At 40.7% G+C, this 27,233-nt stretch overlaps 1 protein-coding gene across 2 annotated transcripts; it reads right to left on the bottom strand.

The window, feature by feature from the left end:
• Positions 1-8,314: 8,314 nt before the first annotated feature.
• Positions 8,315-26,038, bottom strand: SLC30A4 (solute carrier family 30 member 4). Of its 2 annotated transcripts, XM_037395636.1 has the most exons (7): positions 25,282-26,035; positions 20,176-20,322; positions 14,748-14,901; positions 14,272-14,485; positions 13,872-13,977; positions 11,359-11,493; positions 8,315-10,673 (listed from the first exon to the last, which is right to left on the bottom strand). In XM_037395636.1, the coding sequence occupies exons 1-7, from the start codon at positions 25,670-25,672 to the stop codon at positions 10,519-10,521; spliced, it is 1,302 nt and encodes a 433-aa protein (XP_037251533.1). In that variant the 5' UTR covers positions 25,673-26,035; the 3' UTR covers positions 8,315-10,518. The 2 variants fall into 2 exon arrangements, with proteins under 2 accessions (XP_037251533.1, XP_037251534.1); XM_037395637.1 differs by lacking the exon at positions 20,176-20,322 and having other exon boundaries at positions 25,282-26,038.
• Positions 26,039-27,233: the final 1,195 nt, after the last annotated feature.

Below are 27,233 nucleotides of genomic sequence, written 5' to 3'. Positions count from 1 at the left end.
ATTCCCTTGCTGACACATCTTTCCTTCTTGCCAAATCTCTGCCTTTCTGTCTCACCCACCAAAACAAACACATCATAAAAACTTAACATTTTCTTGGCCTACTTTATTTCTACCGTTACTACTCTTTATTAGTACATCTGCAGTGTGTTCTAGGAAGTTACACATGTAAAATGAGTACATCAGACTATAATTAGGCTGGTGGTTTAAACTTGGAAATTAAGCAAAAAGGGCCCTGCTTGTAAGTTCCTTCTCCCTCTCCCTGGTTCTGTTCTGCTTTATTTATGCTGATGATACTGTAATAAAAGCACCATAGGGATATTTGAAACAAAAACAGTAAGAGGAGCATTACTAATGACAGTAAGATGCATGGTCTGTAAGCTCTTCAAGCAGAAGTCTGTAGATTTTCAGTAATGCATAAATAGTAGCAAATACTTAAGAATTGTCTTTCCATTTTGAAAAAAATTAAATAGAAATTCAGGTCATACATATAAGCATGCATGCATTGTCTTTCAATATACGTGCATAAAAACGTTTGCAGTTTTTCTTCACATTTGTTAACTTATTAATGTTGTGTTGATAGGTAGGGTCCACTCCACTGAAAGCTGTCCCTTAATCATGCTACTGCAGAAAAATAAAGGCCATGTCTGCTCATAATACTATGGGAGACTTACTGTTCCTTACCCATTTCTATCAAAGTACCTCTTGCTTTGAGTAAGCGCAGTTCTGTTACTGAATTCTGATTCATCTGGCTGTTTCCTTACAAGAAAATGGCAGAATAACTTGTTCATGTTCTAGAAATCCAAACTTGAAGTGGTATGGCAGTTTCTAATCCTAAACACTATGAATCACCAGGATTCCGGTAGCCTTGCAGACCGTGATAGTGGCAGCCCAGGCAACAGCTGTGAAGCAGCCTTTTAATTTGTGTACTTTCTTTTTCATTTTGTGTAAATTGGAAAACATAAATTCTTTACGTTCAAACTCACTTAGCCCTCACTCAGCCAGACTTCTGACTTCACTGACCCCAAGTCAGTACTGAAGCTGAAGCAGGAAACAGGAGATCGTAGCTCTTAAACTTATGACTTTATCACAGCAATTGATTTTTAAGGTAGAATTCCCCACTGAAGTGAGCAGGAATTCTGCTCAGACACTGTTTGTTACAGATGGTGGCAAACTGAGGATCTACAGACTCAGGAGGAAAAGTTAATAAGCTACAGCACCAAAAATAAACCTTGGGGACCAGAGCTCTGCAGCAATCCAGCCAGCATTGCCTGGAGGAACATGATTGAGACAAGGCAGAGCTGCCAGCCATCCTACTTTATGGTTACAGCTGTTCTTAGAACTCTTTGGTTTTCAAGCAACTTTCTATCGTTTTACTTTTTTGTATGGTATTTAGTATGAGACAAATCCATTCTGGTAGATCTGGTGGACTGGTAGTGACTGTGGGCTTGAGTGCTTCATTGGCCTTTTGCACAGAACTGTATTTCATCTTTGGAAAGAACTGATGGCATGTTGTGAGGTGCAAGCAAGGAACACCCACCTTATCTCCTGCTGGGTTGTTACACGGATTGCTAACAGCGCAGCGTTTGTGAAAAGCTGGGTTCTTTGTCTTCCTGTTTCAGTATTGTAGAATATGTGGATTTTTAATTGCAAAATTCATGTAGGGTCAACATGCTGTATTAACAGACACAGTTTATTTCAACACTATTACATTGTGTTAAGAGTATAGAGGGCAAATGGGACTAGCTGTGGATGCAAACAGATTAGCTGAGAGGTCAGAAAGCCACACAAGTTTGAAAAACTTCTGAAGTGGGAATATATGTGTTTAAGCTTTCAGCTTTAGCAAAACTTTCTCACTCTTGAGATTTCCTGTTGTGTGTCATTTCTTTAATTGAAGTAAATGTGTTTGCAGTAGGCAGGTAACTAATAAACACCACTTTTTATGAGACTTGATGATGTTGCTGCATGAACAAGGAAGTAAATACAGAAAATACAGATTAGTTGTAATCCCTGGTAGTAACAGGAAAATCTTATCAGTTTGCCAAAGAAAAGCAAAGTCATTTACTTGTAATAAATCACTGATTCACTACATCAAAACAAAGGGAAAGCTGTTTTTCTATTAAAGCTGTTAAGAAAGTTTAATTGAATGATGCATCTCCTGCTGTATGACTTGTATTGTAATTTAGTAAAGCCTGAATATTTTTTTAAATTACTATTGTTAGCAGTATTAAATGATATGTTAGCATTATGCTGCCTTTACTGTGTTAATTTTTCCTCTTGTGAAGTGCTTTGAATGAAACATGCTATGATCAGGAAACAGAATTTGGCTCAAAGACTGCAGTATCCACCTTACTCCCAAAAGCACCAAAACACGGCAGACTCCTAGTCACAATGACTTGCAGTTCTGTTCATTTCCTCATTGCCAAACTCATAGCCACAATTTTAATGTTACAAGACCATGTGGTACAAAGTAAATGTAAAAAAAAAATAAAATTGGAAGTTTGAAGTTATGGGAATGTTTTCATACTGATTTCAGGGAGGCATGGAATTAATATAACAAAACTTGTAGTGGTTGTGTATATGTACAGTACATGTTTTTTGAAAATTTTCTCACCTCTTAAGAGAAATAAACACATCTAAGAATCAGGCATGTCTTTGCTCAAGTTCCTGTATGTGTATTAGTTCAAAGAGGAAGCTTTTGTAGTATGCAAAACAGGTTGATGCATGGAAATTTCTTTTTGTGGTATGTGTTCAGTGTATCACTTCTTGGTAGATGTAAAGGACAAAGATACAGACCCTCTGCGGGCGAGTGCTTTAAATAAACAAAATTGCCACTGAAGTCATAGATGAATTCACTCAATAAAGAACCAAAGTGTCTGACCTTCTGTATTTTTAGAAATCCTCACAGTTGTTTGTTTGGCTGTGCCACAGATGTGTCATGCATTCCTCAATAAGAAACACTAAAGCACAAAGCTATTACTGTAGCTGGAGGTGAGCATTTGTTGAAGTAATGTGTAATCAGAGTTACAAAAATCAGAAGCTAAGAGAACATTTTTGCTTATTGGACTTTTCTTCACTAAACAGATAAAAGACAATATAACAACCCAGCAAAGAAGGGAGATGGAGGCAACACTCCAATAATTTTCTTTTTTCCTTTAGCATCAGTAATGAATGCGTGCGCTGTGGGCTAGAAAGGTAAAACGTACCTTAAGAGCAAGATTGTGAAACCAGTTATCAGACATCCTGGTTGAACTGCACAACAGATGAACTAATGCTGCAATCCATATTGACTTTGTTTGTGACCACCACAATTTGGTCCAGAAATATTACTGTGCTCCATAGTTAGCTGCATGGTAATGCAATGGATTCTAATATTTTGCAGTTGCTATCTGCAGTACCCACATGATCTGGCTTTATCTGTTTTTCTTCCCTCCTGCCTCTTTTGTACACAAACACACCTGGTATCATCCACAAAGTATGAACTCTTAAAAAAAAAAAAAAAAAAAAAAGGCAAAGGAAAAACCAAAACAAAACCTGCAGTATTAATACCCTTACTTAGCCATAGCAGTTGGTGGGCCTGTTAGTAGGATTTAATTTTGTTACTGCTTCTGCTCTGTGAGCTGCTTCTCTTTAGCTCTGACAGCTAAAATTAAGGACTACCTCAATCCTTCCTCCAGAGCAACCTCAAATATAGTTAGTCTGAGTGTGGAAGAATAATATTCTGCTTTTATTGCTGCTTTACAAAGACAGTTAATAGATCTAACATAATGTGCTATCTTGCATAGTTATCTACAAGTGAGCGTATCAGAAACATACCTTCATTTACAGCTTACTGCACATGGCCCTTTAACTTCTGATACGCAGGGAGTTGCTCACTTCAAAATTTTCTGTGATATGCCTTGGCCTTTGCTCTGTGGCAAGTCCAAGCAGCTAGGCTGCCTGAAAAACCATCATAATTTGTTCAATCTAGGTTATATTTAAAGCAATTACCTAAGCAGAAAGCAACCAGTGTGTGTCACTGGTTGGGCAATGTTCGTTTCCAGTTCAAGGTGTGTGTCCTTTGCAGCAGCTTAGAAAATACAGAATTGCTTAAGAGCTTGAAGAAATGAAAGAAGGCTTTACTGGAAGGAAGTTGTGGTTCTGAGTTCTTCAGCTTCTTGTCATCTGTATTTTTCTCTCTGTGAAGCCTCTTTAACTAGATCAAAATACATTATACTAGCAGTTGCAGCAGGGTAAATACAATGATATTCTACATTTATAATTGTATTATCTGCCGATTTTGAAACAAAATTGCTTCCCTCAGCATATGTTTTTGATTGAAAGTGTCATCAGATCTTTATAAAAAAGCAGACAGTCAGGGATGTTTCTGATGGAAGCATATGTCATCCTGGAAACATTAATTCAGCACCCCAAAGAACCAATACTTACTTTCATAGAAATAAAGCGCCTGCATGACAACTTACATTGTTTAGATTAATGGATAGTATTTGTTCTAATTACATTTCAGATACCTGTCACCACACCTGATTTCCACTCACATAATGTTTTATTATATACTTGGAACTGGAGGGAGGCATTTGAGTGTGTATTCCGTGATATGTACCTGTACCTGCCTTTAAAACGCATCTTAAGTCCTTCCCGGTAGTTGATTAGCAAACCTGTGCTAATTTGTGCATTTCTTTATTGCATCCATGATAAAGTTTAATCCCCTGTGTTATCCTTAGAAAAAATTAAGACGTGTCTTTTTTTAACTTACTAATAAGATACTTTAAAAATTTGCGAGAAAAATCTATTTCTTTGACATACCGAAGTCCCGACGGTTGTACTCAGCACACAGCTCCTTTTATTAAAGCTGGGAGTAGTGCGCCATCTGCTGGTACCCTCGGGAAAGACCTTGAAGGTTGACCGGTCAGAGGAGTTTGTGCCATTTTTTTGTCAGACTTATTCTTAAGGTAGGCTTGGAAAAAGCAGCACGTGAAACCTATAAAAAATGAAGAGCAATTGTATGCTAGGTTCAAATATGAATCATCATCTTAACTATGAAAATGGGGGTTTATGGTGTTTCTCGCAAAAATTCTATTTGAATTTAAAAGGCCAGTTACTAGACTTAAATATTTTTATACATCTACATCTCATCAATGTATTTAGGGATTTATTAGATAAATTTTTGGGGTGGGTGTGTTTTGAGAAAAAGAAATAGGCAGAGTGCAGGGACTTGGGTGTTCTTGATGCACCCGAGACAAAAGCAGACTTTTTTTGTCTGCTTGCCATCTGGCTGCTTTTATTTATTCATCAGCTGAATCGAAAATCCCTGTGTATATCAATACTGAGTTTAATGTGAAACACACCCTGGACAGACGGCATTAACCTCATGTACTGACCGTCACAGTCCTGGAAAAACAACTTAGCCTTTCACCAGGTATTATAATAAGGAAATCATAAAGCAGGCATCACATGGATAAAATTATGCTTGTGTTTATGAAATGGCGCGCTTTTTTTTCTACAGAAATTGATGCCATAAAAGGTGTAAATGCTTCATAGCTGTAATAAAAGCAATTAAGTTCTTTTCCTGTACATTTAGCACTGATCGTTTTCAAACTGTGTGATACTCAGAGAAAAAAGCAGAATACAATGGAGAAAAGGAAAATAAGAGATGAAAAAGTAAAAATACTGATTTGGGTATTGTTATTTTACTGCTGTAAACATAGAAGACGGGCACGCATGCATTGTAAGAGCAGATTGCTGTGGCTGCTGCACAGCAATAAATGGGAAGGATCAGTATTTGTTCTAGCAGCTTCCAAAGTTGTGTCAGGTATTTCACAGAACGAAAGAGCCTGTATGGTCCTTCCTAGAGCATTCAGCCATGGAAAATGGGATGAGAAAAGTAGAACAGAAAGGGATTTGCCAGCTCCAGAGCACAGAGAGTGTCTGTAAGCGCCCAGCATGGTTTGTTACAGAGGGGGAGGATGCGGTGAGGCTGGAAAGGGGGTTAAGGGTGGGGAAGGTGTTTTGTTTTTTTAAGGTAGAAAGAGAATCTAGAGGTTTTCAGATTAGATCTTCCTTGTGAGTTAGTAACTTGGTGGCTAGAAGATTTTTCTCATCTAGAGATCAAAGAGGAAAAGGACTTTGGTCAAGCATGTATGTGAATATAACAGGCCTTGCAGGTTGTTTGGGGTATTTCACACCCAGTGCTGTGTGAGAAGCTCCTCGTAACCATGTAGGCAGCAGGTACACAGGGTGCAAGCTGGACATTATTAGTGAAACTGTAGAGAGGGTAAAGCATTGCAAGGAAAAAAAGTGAGAGAAGCAGAGAGCAGTGGTGCAATGCAAAGTGCTGATGAAACATGAGATTTGAGCTAAATGTGCTGACTCCTGAACAACTGAATGTGCTTGGAGCAACCAGCAAGAAGAAAAGAGCTAGGCATTTTTGAATGGATAGAGGGAAATGCTGGGGATTTGCAGCAGGTTGTCCCCTCCCCTTGAGAACTCGGGAACTTCTCTGGCAACGGACTAGCTAATTGGAGTCTAGGAAGCTGCTGCAGCATGTATCATGTCTAATTACCCAACAACCTATCTTCATTTATGATACTCTTGTATCTGCAGAGAGAAATAATACTTAATGGCCCTGTACAATGCAGCATCAGTGCAGCATCCTCATGAGATTCTGCCAAAATACCTGAACAAAAGACCTAGTGCTCATTAGTTCGTGGGTGTCATTTGGATTTTTTGATTTGATGTCAGAAAACTACTTTTAAATGCCATCCTACTGCTTTTCTCAGTCATTCTGCCAACTGGGAGTGATTCTGCAAGAAATAGCAGATATGTACAGTAGTAAAATAATCAAAGACCAGATTCAGTGTGATGTTTTAAGTGGTGATTCCACTGCTGTAGAAGGAAATGCTGCCAGTATTTAAAAGACTAAATGTCAACACAATTTACAAAAAATAAAACAAAAAAAATCAAGCAACCAAAAAAAAAATCAAAACTAACAAACCAAAACCCCACAGAATTAAGCAGGGACATATTCAGAAATACAATAGGTTTCTGTTAATTTTCTTCTTGAGATGAGAACATTTCAGAATAGAAGAGTGAGATCTGAGGGTCTGCAGTCTACTTGGTATAAAAATGCTTTATTTACTCATATGAGTAGGTTGTCATCAAAGCTGTGTACCTGCTTCAGGAAAGGATGGGTGACAATCCACAGATTAAGAAAGGAAAAATGTCTGCCCAGTGTAGACTGTTAGAGGTGGCGGAATTTTCACAGGATTTCAGCTGTTCAGTCAGCAATGGCAATGCAGCACAACTCTGGAAAACAGGGATACTAGTTGTGGAAACCTGCTTGAACCTTATGAGTCTCTTGGTTAGAGTGAAATGCCATTTAGGTAAATGCATTTTCATTTCAAGCAGAGGGTTTTGTAGAAAGAAAACAGTGTAAGTAATGTAAATGAGCTCAGGCACATGAAATAATCTGGATGTGCTGGAGAACTGCTTGGGAAGACATTAGGCTTTATTTATACTAAGGCCCCTTTCCTCTAAGCTGATAGTGAAAATGACCTTGCAATGTCTGTAAAAATAGCTTTTCTTTTATAGGCACTTACACTTCCAGAGTATTGTTATTGTGTATTAGCTCATAAATTCCTGGGTTTTCTCAGTATTTCTCTATCCTTATAAGTAAGTGTACTAATTATTTCTACTGGGCTATTTTTATAGTTCTGTTGTGCTCATTTATTCCATCACTTGGAGTATTGTAAGTGATAATACGTGTACTCCTTTTGATGTTAATAGCAGATTCAGAAGATTGCTGGATTCTTACATTAAACATAGCAGTGCTAGACAACCTGTGCCCTGAATAATTCATAAAGACTAAGAAAAGGATTAGTGGTGGGCCACACAGATACAAATGTCCATGTGAGTTTAGTTACGTTAAAACAAGGAATGTATGCTTCAAAGTCTCCCTGAGCATTGATTCTTTTATTCTTCATTCTCATTTCTTCTTCTGTTGCTTTTTCTCTGAACTCCTTCCAGTCTACAGACCTTGATAACAAGGGCCCCTCAAGGGTGAATGTAGCATTTCAAGAATGTTTTGCCAGTTGCTTTATGGCTGATCCTTCACCATACTTTGTGAGCCTGTATTTTATAAAGTGCAAGTACCGCACGGGAAATAACAAGACTTAAATTGTTCAGACTAAAGAGGGAGACATAGGTCATTCTATATATAGCATCTCCAAACTGAGTTAAGCTTGAGTGATCAGACATTTCAAAAAAACAGCTGCTGTAAGAATCAAAGATGATGACAAGAGACAGAAGTACAAATAAATGTTTTATAAGACAACAACAATGGGAACTTTAATAATTGATTTAATAAAACCCACAATAAAGCAACACACTTCTGCTTTTTTCTTCAATTAAACAAATGTGTAGTAAATTATTAAAAAACTCCAAATACAATACATCTACTGTACTCCAACTTCTAATTACATTGACTGTAAACCCCAATTTAATTAAAGCCTATTTGAGTATTAGTATGTGCAAAATACCTGTTACTTGTTTGTGGTATTTTTTTTTCAGGAAGTTTGTAAGTATGGGATGCACATTTTTCATGAACTGTGATATGGCTTAATTAACGACAGTGTTTGTACTGAAGCATTAACTTCTCAAGTACAGTGCTATTTCGCCTCTGGGCTGTATGTGCTCCGATGCTTCCCATTTCTTGCCAGAACAAATATAATCCAGTGTTACGTGCGCTTTGTTCAAATGAATACTGTGCTGTCAGTTTTCACCAGTAAAAATTCATTATGTGACCCCTACCTCAAAAAAGGGGAGAAAAGAAGCAAAGATTGTTATCAGCAACTGCAGGTACAAATCAGCCTGATGAATATGTGAAACCCTAGCAAGTTTCAAAACAGACAATAGCTTAAGTATTCACAGCTGAGTATCACAATATCCATTACTGGGCAAAAAATTTCTTTTCCGATCCACACAGAGAACTACTTTTGATGTCAGTGGAAGTTCTGCATAAAGATCAAAGTACAGAATAAGCAAAAAATATCTGAAGCCAAGTTCTTCCCATCTTCTGAACTTTGCACGTCATATTCTTGTTGCCCTTAGCTTCTCCGATGCAATGACTTCAGAAGCAGGCGTAAATCTGAGCTTGGAGGTGCACAATAGCTTAGTGTCAGGTTTTATTATCCTGTGTACATTCGAAGTACAGGGGTTCCACCATGAAGCTAAGCAATTCAGTTTGTGGACTTTGAGATGTCTGGATGAATAATAGTCTTTTTCAAATCACCTCATCCTTGGTAAATACGAAAGGACTTTCTTCTACACTCCGTAGGTTGTTACGCTAATGTGTCCACACCATTAGGTTACTGAGCTTGCTTGGATTTTGCTTTATTCATAAAGCTAAGTAGTGGGGACTGCTCATCTATGTCAGTGACATTCCTGTCAGGATACGCCATACTGTGCTTAAAGCAAAGATGAGAGGTCAGAGATCTGTGACTGAGAGAATATAGATACTTGAAACTCCTGCTCCTCACTTTCCTGTTAGATTCACGTATTTTGCATGTCTCTAGATTGTATTTGAGACTATCTCCACGTCAAGCATAGTTTCTATCATTTAACTTTTAGAACAAAACAATCATGGATAAATGATCAATTACAGAACATTTACTAATTATAACTAGAATGCATGCTAATCAACTGGCCTTTTAATGTGAAGCAAATGTTGGTTTAGACATTCAAGATTATTAATAATAAATTCATCTTACAAGTCAAAACTTTGTAAAATAAATAACCTGTTTCTAATGTATAAACCCTATTCTAAAATACATTAAAGATAACTGATCACTTAAAACACTTTGGGTCCAGTGTTGGGTCTCCAGTTAAATACCAGAAGTCCAGGCAAGGATCTTCCTGGCTGGATCTCTGAATGCCCAGATTAAAGCTAACTTTCTGGTCTGGGTACAGTAAATTCTGTATTTTGCAGTGTCTCCGAAGAGACAGTTTCCAAAAGAATTCCACTAGCACTGTATGCATGATAGTTTAATAAACTGTATGAAAATTACTATTGCAAAAATACTGTATAATGAACTCAGGGATCATGACATATTATGGAACCCTGGCATGATCAGCATTAGAGACTTTTAACTGAAATACTTAATACTTGATGCTCCATTTGGAGTGCAGGTACTTTGTGGTACATAGTTATTAAAGGACAATATTGGACTGTAATTTGTGAGGTATCTGCAGAGCCACGTTGCAGTTTGTAAACAATGATCTGAAAACAGCTTTGTCTCAAAATAATAATAAATTGGATAAACCAGTACAAGGGAGAGAGTGAAATACATGTTCTGTAGGGCAACCACTGCACTTTTTGCAGCACCAGTTCTCCCTGCTGCACGTTACATAGCACAAATCCACATATTAATGGTTTCTACTTGATCATTTTCATTTTGCATTTATTGCTCTCAGTCTTTGACTACAAGAAAAAAAATAAGGCAGCAGTTCCCAAAACATACGAAATTAGGCACTGGAACTCTGACAACTCAAACAGGTTTTGTTCATTTCCTGTTTGTAACTCTGAAGCTGGACAGAGCACTTGTACATTCCAAACGTGCTCAGCAGCAGTTGTCGGGCCTTGGACTGAACTTCTTCCCATTTAGACGAACTACCAGGAACTGGAAGATCAAGAAAACAATTAATAGAATTCACTCCTCAAGAAACCTGGGCAGTCCTGCTGTTCTCAAATTTATAACAGTTTTACCAACTAGAATAATCTCTGGTCATGCTCATTTATTAATTTAATACTGTTCCGTGGTCACTATGTACTCTATATATTATTTTACACCTTTAAGCCTGTATCTTATAACTAGAATCACATCTTGATAAAACTGTGTATTTCAGACACCGCTCGCTACCCCTAAAAAAAACCAACTTGAGCTTTCTTACTAAGAATTAATATTCATGGAACTGTTAGATGTCTAAATTAGCACACCTTTTGGCAAAACATACTTATTTTTCATATGTCAGATTGTTCCGCATTAGAACTTCACTCTGTCTTTCCCTGGACAAATTCCCTAAGGGAATTTCTGAGGAGAATTTTTTTTTTCTTCCCTCTTACCCAAAAAATCTGTATTGGGTGTTTCAGTGTGAATATATTTTCTTTGCACAATTTTAATTTATACTATGTCTTTCTAGGCCAGTGGGTTCTATATCTTGCTGTACAAAACCATAGTTAGTAGAGATTTTTGTCTTCCCAGAATGGTATTTCCTGGTTCAACTTAAATAATAATATGAAGAGAAAGTATTGGGGTTTTTTCTACACTTAGATTTAATTTAGAATTATGCTATACAGCAGCTTACCTAGTTGCAAGTGGACTATGGCAGTTGTTTTTCCTGCAGTGAGAGACCAAACATTTAAATCTTCTATAGAATAAACATCCTCAATTTTCATCAAGTCTTCCTTAATGCGATCCACATTCAAATGCCTTGGAACTCCTGTGATACCAAACATGAGATAAAATTAATTCTGTCTTCTGCAAACTCTCAGTGGTCTTTAAAACATCGTGACAGATCTTGATGACTTGATAATTTGTGCTGTTGGAAGTGATCAGTAACTTCCAAGTTAACAATAGAGAGCAATATGCAAATTGACATATTAAGTCCATTAATATGGACTTAATATTTAAGTCTACATAAGATACAGAAGTTGTACAGGAATTGCAGTGTTGTCTCAAATGCAATTTTTCCTGTCCTGAATCAGCTCTCTGGCAACAGCTAGCGTTAGATCTTTGGAACAATGTATTTCTGTAGACAAATGTACTGCAGCTTCTAACTCCCTGTAACTGCTTAGACCAGACTCTAAGGTCAGAATCTAAAAAAAAAATAAAGCTAGGGCCTGTCTCCTGCTGTCTCCTGACACTTCTCTCTTCAGGTAACTGCTGTCACTTTCCAATGCTCATACTAATCCATCTGCAGTGGTTAACACATAAGACTTTTGTCTTACAGTGTGGCATCTTTGCAAATCAATGATTGCACTAACCAAGTCCTTCTAGACATAGTGTTTTCAGCACCTACAGCACCTCCACAGCATCCCTACTCCACCCTTTAGCTGTACAAAGGGCAGAATCAAAAGTTTAGATGATCAACATGGGTCAAAAACTAGTACGAAAATACTGAATAAACTGTGTTTCTGAATAGTTTTGTTACTATCATAGCTTCTTACTGCTTATGTTCCAGCTGTATGGAGTTTGATTATATATACTATGAGGACTTCAGCCACTTGCCTCTCAAATGGCTTCAGAATGTTTGGATAACTCCTCTCTGAACCTGATGCCTTACTGTCTTTTAAATTATGCTAGTTCCAGTACTCCTCTCTTGAAAGGTCAATGTCTAGGATTGTCTCACATTAAGCAAAATCTTCCCTCTAGTGAAGACCATCGAAAATTATTTAGCTGATAAACAGCTAACTGCCTCGTATTATTTGCACAGCTTTCTTTTTCCCAGGAAACTGGGACTTCAGTTTTGATGTCTACATCATGCTATTGATAAGACTTTTGTGCTGCCTTATAAATCTGTATTAAAAGCTTGAATCTCATTGCTTGAATTAGATAATCATTTAAATTTTAACTTAGCATTCCTAGTATAATGATGAAAATTCAGTTAAAATTAATACTGAAAGCTGATACAACTCCAAGGACCTTGATGTTGTAGCAATAATCTCCAATATCAATGCAAGTCCATTCTCTGGAGGTCCTGAATTTGAGTTGTAAAAATTCCCTAGCATACATAAAGCCTACCTATCATCGCTTTTAATAACATGATTCATTTGGATATTTTTATGACAACTGGGATACCTACGTAAACAGCTACAACTCAAAACATATGGAATCTAATAAACCATTAGTTTGTCTTAGCTGTTTTCTTCAGCTAAATCTTAGCTATTGCCTTGGGAGCTAAATGAGTTTTCTTACACAGTTTTCACCATTTTTGCCTTCTTGGTGAACTTCCATTTTGTTGGAGATTTTTTTTCAAATGACAGCAAAAGCAGTTGACATTGAAGATGTTGAGGTCTTTGATTTAACTTCCTAACATAATAGAAGTCGAGTCAATCATAGTTCAAGAGACAGCTAAGAAGGTACAGCTAAAACCTAGGATTTTTCTCCCGTCCCTAGCATCTTCACTTTCGTAAGGTGTAAGCGCTAGATCAAGCACCAATAGTTGGCATGTTAGCTATAATAACGCAAACAACATTGCCGGCATCTTTCCTTCTTAAGTCACCACATGAGATAAGATTCTTCAGCTTACGTTCTGCTATTTTGTTCCCTTTTTTTTTTTTTTCTTCTTCCTTTTACACCACTCTACTGGTAGCTTCCCCTATGGCAACAGTAATATGTTCCCTATTGGCACACAAGTAATAGAACAGCGCTTGCGGAAAAGGGGAAGATGGGACAGGCGTGAACCACCCACCCAGCCATGTGGCCTAAGCCTGCTTGCTCATTTTACATGCATTCACTTTCACTTTAACTTTACAAGTAATTAAAGTGAAAGTATACAACTGAGTCTAAGCAAATGTTTGCTTAGTTTAGCTGGTAGCCACTGCAGACACACAAGACAGTTCTGTACATTTCACTTTACCCTCCCTTGTTGGTAAAGTATGAGCAGAGCTAGGACTTGTGTCATTGTGGCAGGGATCAGTCACTGAAAGACTGCTGCAACATAGATAAGCCATCAAGAACCAACAAACTAAAGCAACAGGAGGATAAACAGGTCTCCAGACAAACCGATTTGTCAAGATTTGATCATGATGTCAAAAAGGTGCCAATGCTCATTGGTATTTGACATGTAAAGTACTGCTGACTGCGCACAGATCTTACCTTCTAGAATAATAACTCCTGTGTCACACAGAATTCGAACTGTTGTCAAAACCACCAGTATGGAGAATACATATGTACATATAGGATCAGCAATCTTGTATTCTGGCTGGAAGGGAAGTTCCGAAGTGTTAAAGCATGTATGAAAATAAGCTCACTTATAAAAACATGACTCAGAAAATGCAGCTACTCTAGCTCCAACTGTCATGAGTATTTCTTGTTTGCATAGTTACAAAATAGATAATGGAAATAGTCTTTGCTTATTTTGTGTGAATATATGAAGCTTAGAATATCAAAATCTACTTTTTTTATTCACTTAGAAAAACAAGTCCCTTTTTAATTTCATCACTGGAGTTGAAATTAAAAAAATTCCACCCTGCCTCAAAGACTAGCCATGCCTTACCTTAAAGCGTATGATGTATGCAGCTACGAGCACACCAATACTTTGTACCAGGTCCCCCAGGGCATGTACAAATGCTGCTCTCACGGCAAGGCTGCTGTGGCCGTGGCTGCTGCTGTGGGCTCTGTTAGGAGAGGTCGACTGAGGTACGTGAGAGTGAGGGTGGGAATGGGAGTGGGAGTGCAGGTGGCCAGATTGATTCAGCAAAAAACCCATTCTGAAAGTGAAAGAAGAAAAACACTCCAAGAAACAGGCTTTAGGGGTTGGGGGGGTGTATGTTTGTGGCTTTTTTTCTTTTTGTTTCCTTTTAAACCAAAGAATTGAAAAAGTAATACTCAGCATCATTTCTTGTCTTATATATGAAAATGAAGAAGTCCAGCAAAATTACACCCCATGATAAAGTTACAGGCCATGAATGAATTAGCAGCTTATTCAGAAACACAATTATGAGTGTTAATGGAGAGAAAGTGAGGTCTTACATTAAGTTAACTGCAACACCAACGGCTGCTGTAATCAGCATGATATCGCCATTTATTTCATAGTCCATATGGATAGTTCTTTGAACAGCTTCATACAAGAGGAATGCCATAAGGATATAGACCAGCAATACACTAAGGATGGCTGACAGTACTTCTGCAAACAGAAAGGAAACAACATTACGAAAGTGAGTCTCAGATCTATTTCTATTTCCAAATTAGAACATGGACAGACCCTTAATTATTTTAACTATTTTATGCGTATTATAACCCCAGTGCACAACTAACAAGTTGTGCAGTAAGTAAAACTTGTAAAATAGGATTAACAAATGGAGCTTGTTCTAATCAACTCCTTCACACTTCTGTCAGTATATCCCTCCAATTGCATATTCTCTGAAAGGTTCTGCACAGACGATGACTGTGACTTCTCCAGACAGCCCAGAACTTTTGTCTGAGATGTTGCCAACAAAGGCCCTGTCCAGGGAGAGGAGGGTAGGTGATCTCAAACGTCACTAGCCCACCTACAAATAAGAGAAAGCTTGATTTCAAGCCTCCACAGTATTAAGCTGGTGGGGTTAGAAATTAGTTTTATATATCCTTTTATATCTAGGATGGAGAAAAATTATAAAAAGATTAAGAAACTGAACAGTACAAACTTGTCAGACCTATTACTCCCAATGTTCTTAACACATGTGTAAACAGTATCTACTGCAGACTTCTGCTATGAAGGATTGCTTAATGTACGTTTCTGTATTGCTGTAATACTCTGTTTTAACATTCTCTAATATTTACCAAATACTCGTATTTCACAAAAGTAAGAGTGTTATGACAAGCATTTTGGTACAGAAATTTTATCTGATTAGCAGGGACATTCTAAAGGGCACATACATCTAAATAAAGAGAAAATTAGAAACTTAATAAAAACTCCTAGTATTTCACTATCCTGCACCTTCTGCTGCCATTTACATCTGTGGAAAGTGGTTACAGCTCTCTACAAGGTTCCTGCTGTTCTGATGTGAGGTAAATAGGCCTGAATATTTTATGGGTCGGGACCTTAGTGCTATCTGCCTCAGTACCCAAGTCATGAAATTGGGCTGGTAACAGCATACATAAACCTGAAGAGCATGAGTCCACACTAGTTTTAAGGCCCTACTATAAAGAATATGGGTCACTAGGTTCATTTTAACATAAATATACTTCTACCCTGTAGCTTCATATTCTCAAAGTGATTGCCCTGTTGCAGCTGAAACTTAAAAGGCAAAGATACCTAGCAGAGAAAACACTGGCCCAGTTAAAAGACTGCCTCAGTTGTATGAAGTTAATACAGGGCTTTACAGAAAGCACTGGGAAAACCTTAATGCTCGCTCCATTGTATTGCTTGGAAATCTGCAGCCATGCCCAAGTGATCTGTCATCATTCTGTGTAACGCTCATTACTGTCACTTCCCAGATGCATCACTGGATTTTAGCCTTCCTGTGGGAACTCAAAGATCAGAGTTGGAATTCATTTACGTGGAATTGTAATGGCGGTTCTTCCCCCTTGTTTCACACGTTGCCCTGATTTATTCCCCAGTAAGAGCAAAATTCTGCTCTTAGCTACACCATAGCCAAGATCTTATCTGAGAACTGCCTCGCTTCCCCCTCTGCTCTGAATCTGTCAGTGTACAGTACAACCTTGGTAACTGCAGAAGGTGTCATTTCTAACACAGAACTGCCTTAATTGTATTTATTGAATATTACAGTAAAAACCATGCAGCTCTACAAGCATTTTAATATCACCAAAATCACTTGATCCATACACTGAATTTGTAACATAATTATGGGAGAAGAAACTCACACCAACGCCTTCAGCTGTTCAGTAGTGTGTCAGTGCCTGGGCGAGTACCAGCATTACCAGGCAGTAACAAGGCTCTGAAAGGCAACTGCCACAGTCTCAGGGCAACATGAAAATCCTGGAAATACCCATGCAAGTGGTTGTGTTCTTTACAAAGTAGGCAGATTATTCAGGGCAACCGCCTTTAAAAAATCCAGTACATTGCTTAGAAGGTTTTGCAGAATGCTTTTTAAAAAATTTGTGGAGCCATAGCACATTAGCATGTAGCAGAGAAATAATATAGTGTGGTTTTACAATCTAAACTCATGTTTTCGGCATCGGAAACCAGTGTTTTCCTTGCAGTTTCTTTCACAGTCATTGTCATGTCAGCATTGTAGATTTGTGCTGAGATCTTTCACTTCTTGTGAAATGAACTATGCACTGTCTCAGCGGACTGACTGATTCTGTCACTACTAACATTGTCTCTGCAGCAATGGAAAAATGCCAGGTTCCATATCTGTGCTTAAATCTGCTCAGTGTCTTGCTGAGAAGGAGGTATCTCTACTTGGTGGTGAAACAGAACTATTTTTGGCTTCAAGAATATAATCCTTTTTAGACATGACTGCAATTTCCATTATTTTGTCTTCACTTTTCTAACCCATTCCTAAATCTGTCAGCTTCCTTTTCACCACTGAAAACTGAATAAAACTGAATGTGGAGCATACACATTATGTATTCAGAGAGAATTCAGGTAAGTGAAAACTAGTGCTAATTTTCTTCTGGAATTTGACTAGGCAACTAATAGGTCTGTTGTCTTAACAATGCAATGTTTATGGGAACAAGTTTGAAAATTCATCGTTCTGCAAACAAAAGTGATAATAAGCACCAGAAATATTGTTCATTAGAATGTTTTCATGCTTACTGTATGTACAGATTATCTTCAAACTTAATGCAAAGCAGGTCAGCAATGAGATAGTTCTTGCACATATTCCCAGCTTTAAACAAACACTCCACATTTTTTCTGTGACAGATGCTTAATCTGTACCCTGTTTTTAATGTTCTGTCATGTTTTAACATCTCTCTCGTGAAATTCAAGCTATTGTTGAGCTCATATTTGCTGACAAGCTTCTGGCATATAGGTTATTTGGAAATATGTGTTACAGAGAGGATATACCCTAGAAGCAGCTTTGTTCCATTGCCAGCATTCACTGATGTGTGAAACTGGGCCCGCAGGCCACGGCATTAGCACTGGGTGCCTAAAATCAGGCAAATAAACTTCACAAATGTGACTTAAAAAAAACCCCTGTGTATGGTAATCTTGAACCGTCCCATCTTCTGTACTTGGAGAGCCTAGGCCAGCGTTTGGGGGGGTCCCTTGCAAGGCCTTTACACACTTCCCCTTCCTCATTGCAGCCACAGAAACTCTCTTCCACCCGCCCCCATGCTCTACTCCTCCTCCAGAGAAAACTGCACTGCCGCTATTCACACAGAATGGCTGAGGTAGAAAGGAACCCTTGGAAACTGTTGTCCTGCTCAAAGCAGGGCCAACTACAACAGGTTGCTCAGGGCGGCATCCAGTTGGTTTTGAGTATTTCTACTGTGAGACTCTGCAACCTGTTGTAGTGTTTGACCTCCTACTGTCACTGGGGCGGAAAAGGGCGAGTAACTGTTGCAGAACTGAGAAGCTGCTCCCTGTAGCTTCTCCCAGGGAGAAGATGGTGGGCGATATAAACTAATTCTATGGGCCAGATCTAGCCCATGGGCCACCATTGGATCAGTCTAGACAATATTTTTCTTGGCACTAAAACAGGAAAACAAAAAGGTACAGAAAGTGAGGTGGCAGGAATCCTCAAGGATTTATGTCTGCAAGTGCTATGGAGCCCTCAAATTAATTGAAAAGTTGGCGAAAATTTACATAACTAGGTAAGATTTTAATGGTTAAGTAAGTTGTATTTTTCTTAAGATTAACTTAGGTTTTAAGCTAGGCCATGGTATGTTCAATGTATGTACTATTTGGTTTTAGAAAATTTACAAAGACACACAACTACTCAAATAATTTTTTAAATAGCATTAAAATATGTATAAATGCAAACATCCTTCTGGAGAGTATGAGCAAATGCCAGGGGCATACCTGCAAGGTCAGGTTTCAGTATTAGGGGAGCTTCTATCACAAAATTAAAACTTCTTGAAAGAAAAGTTTGTAATGGGAAATGCTGGCACTGTTAATGTTTTCTTGCTAAAGCCCCAAAGATCTCTGCTAGTATACAGAGTTATGCATTCATGCATTAGTGACTAACTGATGACAAGTGCCTAGGAGTGATGGAGTTGTTGAATTCTGCTGCTGTTCTAGCAGCCAAAATAAGAATTACAAATAATGACTACAAAAGACATTGGAATTTCTTGAAAAATATACACTATAGAACGTACACATCAGAGGCAGAAAACTGTGACACTAGAAATTATCTATTTCATGAAAAATAAAGGTTGAAGCTTTTGGTAAAATGCCTACAAGACCTGCAACTGTATATTAAGAATTGTTATATCCAGTCAGCAACCACATGAAAACACCCTTTTATCATCATTACATTTCCAAACATGAAGTAATGAATCCTGAAAATACCTTTCCAAGGTTTAGTACATAATTGTTTATACTTCTTTTTACAGACACCTAAAATAGACAGAGGTTAAGTGACTTACTGTATTGCAAACTATGGGACATTTTGACCTCTGCTTTGTGTGGTTTGAGGAGTGCAAGTGGGATACTGATCTATGCGGCTTCTGGCAGGGCAGAACGCTGTGATAATATGCTCTACAGAACTTTTTAATTCTGGATTAAGATGTAGTTTTTCACAGTGACACTAGAAAAAGGTCCTATCCATAATTCTACTGAAGTCAATGGAACGATGTCCATCCTGGGCACTGGCAATAATGTTGTGAACAACAACTGACTGACGTGCAGCTCCAAGAAGCTCCTCGGTGTGTCACACAAGCAGTTAACAGCGGTACAGCAGTGAGTGGCCAAAGAATGTGTCCCTCTTGCTTAAAAGCCTCAACTCCAAAGCACAAAGGTGCACAGGGGCCTGACCTAATGCAACAGCCCACCATCTGTGGATAGGCTGTGAAACACAGCTGCACGTCCACTCTTGTTCTTGCTGGGGACACCTTCCTCCTCTGAACCCTTTTTAAACTTTCTAGGCCATGGTTCATTTGTAGGAAGTCATACTTACAATGTCATCGTCTATCCAATTCCCCAGCCTTCCTCTTCAAGACAGTACATGAATCAAGCATTTAGAATTTAACTCGGAATCTGCTAAGTCCCAGTTCCACAGAGATGGAGAGAGACATCCTGCTCATAGTGAGTGCAACTCTGCCATCAAACTTCACTTTTGGCTGAGGTTTAAAATGTAAAAAAATTTTTATTATCTATTCCCTTGTGGAAATACAATCTGTGTAGTGGATCCACAATGGCCGGTGAAAGGACATTACAGTCAGAGTGTTAAAGCAAATTTTAGGCTTGTTGCTACTTTCTTTCTAGTTACCTATTCTTCTAGAATTAGGTGATCTTTACAGTTGTTGCTTAAAATACTCTTGTTAATAGCAAAAGCTGATATCTACATACCTAAGCGATGAAATCCAAAAGTGAACCTCTTTGTGGGAGATTTTGCAGACAGCCAGAGAGCAAGCAGGGTCAAAATAATACCACTAAGGTCAGTTAACATATGAAGTGCATCTGTCATAATTGCTAGACTGTTAGCAACGTATCCACCTGAAAACAAAGTTGGAAAAGTCAGGATGTATGCCACTAATGATTCTAGATAATATCCTTTTAGCACAGCTTACAGTTATGTATTTTCAGAACAGTGTATTGAGAGCCCTTCTTATAATCCCTAAACAGGGGCGTTTTGCCATTACAATCAAAATGCCATGCTATAATTTAAGGCTACCATAGTTACAAGTGCAGTGAAGTGTGCTTTCTATTAAGAGTAACACAGAAATGATTCAGTCCTGTTATGCTCACAGAGATTACTTGCATTATAATGTTTGCAAGATCAGGCCAAAAATAGTTTTGTATCTTTTCTATATATATTATTGCATGTGTGTTTAATCAGCTGATCCTTTTATTAAATTACATCTGTTAAATATTTTGACATTGTGGAACAGGGACAGAAATCCAGTGACTCAATGGCAAGGAAATTTACCCTGCCCCCTTTATATTTTTATTACATTATCTTTTAACCCTCATTATTTCGCTGTTATGGCAGGGGTTTGTAAGTTCTGCCAATACATACTGCAGACGATGACTTTCACTTGCCTAGTGTTTTTCTTTTGTTATTTATTACTATATTTTTTCCTCATAATTGTGAGCTGCACTGAGACAAATAACCTCAGATCAAAGGTTAGTATCTTTGTTCCAATTCAATTGCTAGTGCTACTGTTGGATAGGTGAGATGTAAAGAATGCACCTCTCTCTTAAGCATCCCTTATCCAAAGGGGAATCAAGGACAAGCTGTGTTGTCTTCCATATGCATGAAAGTAAGCCCACTTTCTCAGAAAAGAGCACATCTTTAGTGTCAGCTCAGCTATGATTTAGTTTCTCTTTTTACCTTGAGATTGTCATTCAGCCTCTAAATTCTACAGAGCAAAGCATGCAGCTGGCACGCCATTTGGCAAGCTTGAGGCTCCAACTAACATTTCGGGTAAAGGTATCTTCATATACAATTAAAACTGTCTTAGGGAAGAGGCTGAACATGAGTAAACAGCAAAGGGAAATTCACAACTGGCTGACTGCTTTCAAGACTGCTCATAAAACACGTGTGTATGTATGGCTGCGGGTGTTTGTATGTACACACCTGCAGACAGAGCTACATGCTCCTCCCCAGCCAAACAAAGCACTTTGGCTGATACTGTAGTAGTGCTTGTACTGAGGGTAACTACCAAACACACCACATTTTCAACCAGTTCCTTTCCTCCATCCCCGCTTCTTCAGTTGTTTGTAAGTGTCCAAGTCAAATTCCTCTGAGGCTGAAATTTTCCAAAGGCTATCACAGCTCAAAACTAACGAGTTTTTAAGATTTAGCAATTCATCAGCTTTTTGAGTAACATGAGTTCCACCTTTCCTTTCTGAATTAATTTGTGTTCTCACATAATTTAAAAAAATATGACTTAGAAATGTGTAAGTCAGCCTTTTGTATAGTCAGCACAGAAGAAACGTTGTATTTAAGGACATTGAATTGAGTAGTTTATATGTATGGACATTCAATCCAGTAGTTTACATGTATGACCATTCAAAGTACGTATGTTAATTCACATGTATTAATTTTGAGAATCACTTCAGTCCAAGATGAGTCAATTCTATTTCAGCTAGCCTCCCAATTTTAAAAACTATAAAAATAAAATTATAAAGAAGGAATTCAGGTACAGAAGCTAATCATAATGCAGCATGTGGATTAAGAAAACATAACTGGGATTTACAAAATTCTGATATCAAAGGTTCTCTGTTTCCAAATGTATCGGTTCGTTGCTTGGTTAAAAGTACTGCTTAAGAGCTGTTCAAACAGGATTGGCAACTTGGAAAAAAAAAAAGGACATCTATAACCTCTACAAATAGACAGCTTGATGGCTCACCACTGCTTTCAGTGACCTGTGAAGGACAGCTGTCCTTCTCACAGACGATCAATTGGAAATCTCTCAACATAGCTGAAAACATCGAAACCTTGTCAGAAAAGCTAACTAAAATTTGCAATATGTTTTTAATTTCTTGATGCAAAATGGTTCCACAAAGTGTAAGTTGTTATCTGACTTTTACAATGACTGTTCATCAAATTAAACAACAAAAACTGAGGTGGGCTGGGGTAATGAGCTTGGCTATACTTTGGGAAAAAATATGCCAATCAAAATTTCACAAAAAAGCTGCTGAAACAAGACTTCCTTTATCTTGACATCAGTAACAGACAGCAGGAGGACTTTTGCTGAAGAAATTAATTGTCTGATAGGGTCTTCTGCCTTTTTCTCAAACTCAAATCTGTCAAAGATCACAGAAGTCAGTCAGTTAAAATGTTCTATGTAATCAAACACAGTTTCCCAAATACCTGAGCTACAGATCAATTCAGGAAGTTCCAAAATTTGAAGCCAACCAGACAGAACACAAGAAAGGAGTGGAGTGAAATAAATTAAACAGGAACAGCACTGACCCAGGACTTGAGGGCTCCATCTGTAATTACTCATTCTACTGCTGATTACTTGCCCTGTGACAAGTCATTCAGGTCAAGATCCACAAAAGTACAGAGATACCCAAGTCCTCTATTTATTTGCTGTGCGAGCTGGATGCCTGAATATTTTATGGGCCTGGCCCCTTAGTGCTATCTGCCTCCGTGCCAAAATAATGAAGTAGGGCTGGTGATAGCCTACAGAAACCTGAGGAGGATGAGCCCACACTACAGTACCAACACTTTGTACAGATAAATCCGCCACCCTGAGCTGAGCCTGCAGAAGTCCTGGCTGTGAGGGAGAAACAGATGATGTGACAATGATGAGAAATTATTTTTTACTCTCAACACGTATTATTTCTAGAGCTCTCCCTGCTCTAGCTATGGAGAGGTCTAGAACAGCATGAATCGGATCTGAAGCCCCTAACAGATACATTCTCAGTGACTTCAGCATAAGCTGCCTACAGCTCAGACATACTGTTCAGTGAGGGGCCCTTCAGATGAACTAAATTCAGCGTATATGAGAACTCTGGTATGAATACAATCAAATAAAATCACTCTCATGTTAAAGGGTGCCTGCATCTGAGATGCAATGCTGTGTTGCTTATCAAATTTACCTGAGGTCATGCTGAGAAAAAAATGGAGCCAGGGGGCAAATGGAGGCATTCAGGCAGATCCTCACAAGTCTGATGCAAAGCGCCTTATCCATGATAAGCTGATGTATTGTGGCAGTGTTATCAATGACTAACCACACACAGAGAGATGTTAAAAGACAAAACTACTTTCTTCCATTAACCCATGTTCCTGAAATAAGGCCCCAAATAAAACTGGTGCAAATACAGTTGGTAATCTGGTCTCTCTCTGAAAAACAGACCATTTCTCCTAGAGATTTTTTTCTACATATGTAGGACAAACTGTATTATTTATACTCAGGCAATGATTTTGCTCCCTATCCATCTTGTAGAAGTTCCTGTCTTTAAGATGCAATTCACAACTGTCCTAGGCCAAGTGATCCAAGAGCATTAGCTCACCACATCAGCAAAGGTCAGATCTTCAGCCGTTACTGACCAAATCTGCATAGGTGAGGAGGAGGATGTAGGTCCCACGTTGCTATATCTGAGGTATCTCTGTCCTTTACTTCCAGAAAGTTTTTGTGACTTTTTTTTTTCCCCACCTGGTGAATTATGGCCAACAATTCATCTCATTAGCTGTGATGATTAGCTTGTATGTTAAAATGAAAGCAGTTTAAAAGCAATTAATTGTTATAGTTGCTAGAGAGCCCTGGACCAACCCATCAATGTGCTGGCACTGTGTAATGCTCCCCACCCCTTCAAATCGGGGGAAAGCAGATGGGAGACTTCAAGCATCCTTCAGGAGGCTGAGCAGCACCGAGCAGACACTTGCACTGAATGGCATGGACGTGTCCAAAAAAACAGATGGTAACAGGACACTGATTAATAAGTGAACAGAGATTAGAAGATAAATGTTATCCTTTGTAAAAATGATTAGGTAATGGCAAAGGCGTAACACATAATAGCTCATCTATGCATCCAAGGGACCTTCAATTCTTAAATTTTATTTCAAACCTATGCTGCTATAGCCTATTAAATAAAGTGCAGTCATTTTGTATACAGACTGCTGTATAATGCATAGGTTTCTCTTCAACCTGAACAGCAGATGACAGCCTGCCTTTATGCGGGAGCAATGAAAGCTGAACTTGAGCACAAGATTCATTCTTCTGACCAACAACAATCAGATGCTTATATAGGAACAGCTTTCCAGGTAAAAGCCCACCGTACTTCTGCCAAGTATTAACAAACAGAAAACATGTAATTTAACCAAACTACTTGGTATTCTTAAGTGTTGTAATGGGAACTGTTAAAATACCTATTATTTTGATGGACTTTGCTTGTACGATTTATGTTTGGATGGAGCATATGCTAGCCCTGAGCTCAGTAGGGCGTTGGGAAGTTGTCAAGAGAGTGTCTCCTTCCCTGGATTGTCACTGACAGCTCGGGATTTGGCTTTTCAGTTGTAAGTAACAGTGTATTGCTTGACCTGATGCATAAGGACAAATACTCCCCAGTATCAGTTTTGTTGTTACGGTAAATCCCACAGGCGGAAACCCTGTTTCCCTCTTCCTCTCCTGTTGCAAGTACAGTGGGGTTGTATGGCAGTAATTAAAACATACTGTGATGAAATTGTTCATCTTAAGTATGTAATAAAATGACGCTTCTCCCTCGCTAAAGACACCTTACACACCTGTAAGACACACAGGGAGAAACAAAAAGCCATTGGACAAAGCAAAAAACCCAGCTTAGCTGATGCCATTTGGGGGGAACTGGGGAGGTTCAGGTAAGGGAAGTTGCAGATTCCTCGGGTTTTTTTTTCCTTGCGTGGAAAATACAGGCGGCCTTTGCTCATTCTCCGCACTTGCAGCCATTCGCTAAACGCCCGCGGGCGCCGCTCAGCGCAGGGGCACAGCCGGGCCGGAGGGACGGCCAGCAGCCCCGACTCACCTATGAGCTCCCCGGTCATGAAGAGCAGGTAGAGGAGGGCAGCGAGCGCCAGCCGCCGCTTCACCGTCCTCTGCTTGCAGCGCTCTCGCCGGCTGCTGCAGCCGCTGCAGGGGCCCGCCCGGCCGGCGCGGCCGCTGCGCAGGGCCCCGTCCCGCTCCAGCAGCGACTCGTCGTCCGAGGGCAGGGCCAGGGGCGCCCCGTTCGCCGGCGTCTCCGGGGCAGCCTCCGAGGCGTCGTCCGACACCACCACTCGCAGCTTGTTGAACCGGGGGAAGTCCTCGTCCCCCACCTCGTCCGAGAAGTCAAAGGCACTCGAGTCGTTCAGGAACAGCGGGGCCTCGCTCCTCCGCAGCAGGGACTTGATGCTCGTCCAGAGGCCGGGCCCGGCCATAGCGCCGGCGGCCAGGGGGGCCCGCCGGGCCCGGCCGATCCGCCGCTGGCGGCTCCGCTGGCGCAGCTGCCCCCTCGCAGGCGGCGCCCGTCCGCTCGCCGTCCCGTCAGGGCATGTCCCCTACATCGCCCCGCCGGGCCCGGCCGCAACGCAACGCAGGGCTCCCCCGCGGGGCGCCCCGGCACCAAAGGGCCGCGCCGCCGCCGCCTCCCGGCACTCGCGGCCCCCCCCGCGCCGGGCACCGAGCTGCGAGGCGGCCGCGGGCGCTGTCACCTGCCCCGGCTGCCCCGCGGAGCCCGCCTCCCCGCCGGCGCGGCCCCGGGCACGGTCACGGCGCGGCCGGGCAGGCGGCGCCGGGCACAGGGCCGCCTCCCCGCCGGCGCAGGGGGAGCGCCGCCGCCGCCGCGCGCGTCACATCCATCAGCGGCCGCGCCTCCGCCGAAGCCCCTGCGCGCTCCCGGCACTGCCCCCGGGCCGGCCCCGCGGAGGGCGGCAGCAGCGGGCGCGGAGGGGCCGGGCCGCCAGGCGGCCGCCGGCAATCCCTGCGCGCCCGCGGGGATCCACCGGTTCGAGCCCCGCTGCCGGCGCTGGCCGCGGAGGCGCTGGGGCCGCGCTGCGCTGCGCCGCGCCGGGCGTGCGCCCGCGCTGGGCGGGTGAGTGCCGTGCGGGGGCTTTAACACCCGGGTGGGGTCGGTCGGCGGGAGCGGCTGTGTTCGTGCGCGCCGGCAGCCTGGACCGCGTAGTTCGGTGCTTCGGTTCCAGTCTGAGAAGCCGCCCGTTTGCACTGTGTGGCTTTTACTGTTTCCAGTAACTCCCGTCAGGGCAGCCTCGTGTTGTGGGAAGTTCCATGTGCCTTTCTGAACATTCCCTCAAGGCTGCAGGGAGAAACGAGCCTCAGAGGCCCAGCTGTCCTGTAATTCCTTCCATAACCACGCTCTCACTCAAGAGTAATTAGCTTGAGAAGTTATCCCCCACCTCACTGGTCTGGGTACTAGAAATTTTCTTCTAATTCCTAGCCTGCACTGGTTTGGGGCCACTTTGTACCCGTTACCAAATTCTGTTACTGCGTCAGTCAGTTCCCCAAGTCACAAACGTTTCTGGGAAAAACATGCCCACCACGGCGCCAGTACATATCCTGGGTTTTGACCGGGCTGAAGGCCCTTACCAAGTTAAGACCAGAGAGCTGTGAAGGACTGCAGGGCTCTGCAGGAGGGCACTGCCTTCCTGGTAGCCCATCCTCGGCGGCGCTGCAGGACATGGAGCCAACAAGCCAGCAAGGATGTTCCTCGTTGGAACGGGCCCTGCAGGATGGCAGGCGTAGTGGGTAAACTGGATTTGGGCGGAGATTACTTACTGTTTTTTTCCATAATGATTTCCACAAATAAACAGCACTAGGCTTTCTCTGAGCTCCCTTGCCACTTTACACTGTGGCCGTCTTCCTGAGCGTGTAATCTCAGGTTGTTCTCCCTCAGATGGTGACAGAGGTGCCATCCCCTGCCCTTTCACCTCCTTCGTCATTCCCACAGCAGGGTTACTGGCACAGTTGTTTTGGGGCCAGACA

This window comes from Falco rusticolus, chromosome 7 (assembly GCF_015220075.1).
Source record: "Falco rusticolus isolate bFalRus1 chromosome 7, bFalRus1.pri, whole genome shotgun sequence".
Classification (NCBI taxonomy): Eukaryota; Metazoa; Chordata; class Aves; order Falconiformes; family Falconidae; genus Falco; species Falco rusticolus.
The sequence above is the reverse complement of the archived record's forward strand: the minus strand, read 5'-3'. Positions and strand labels throughout refer to the sequence as shown.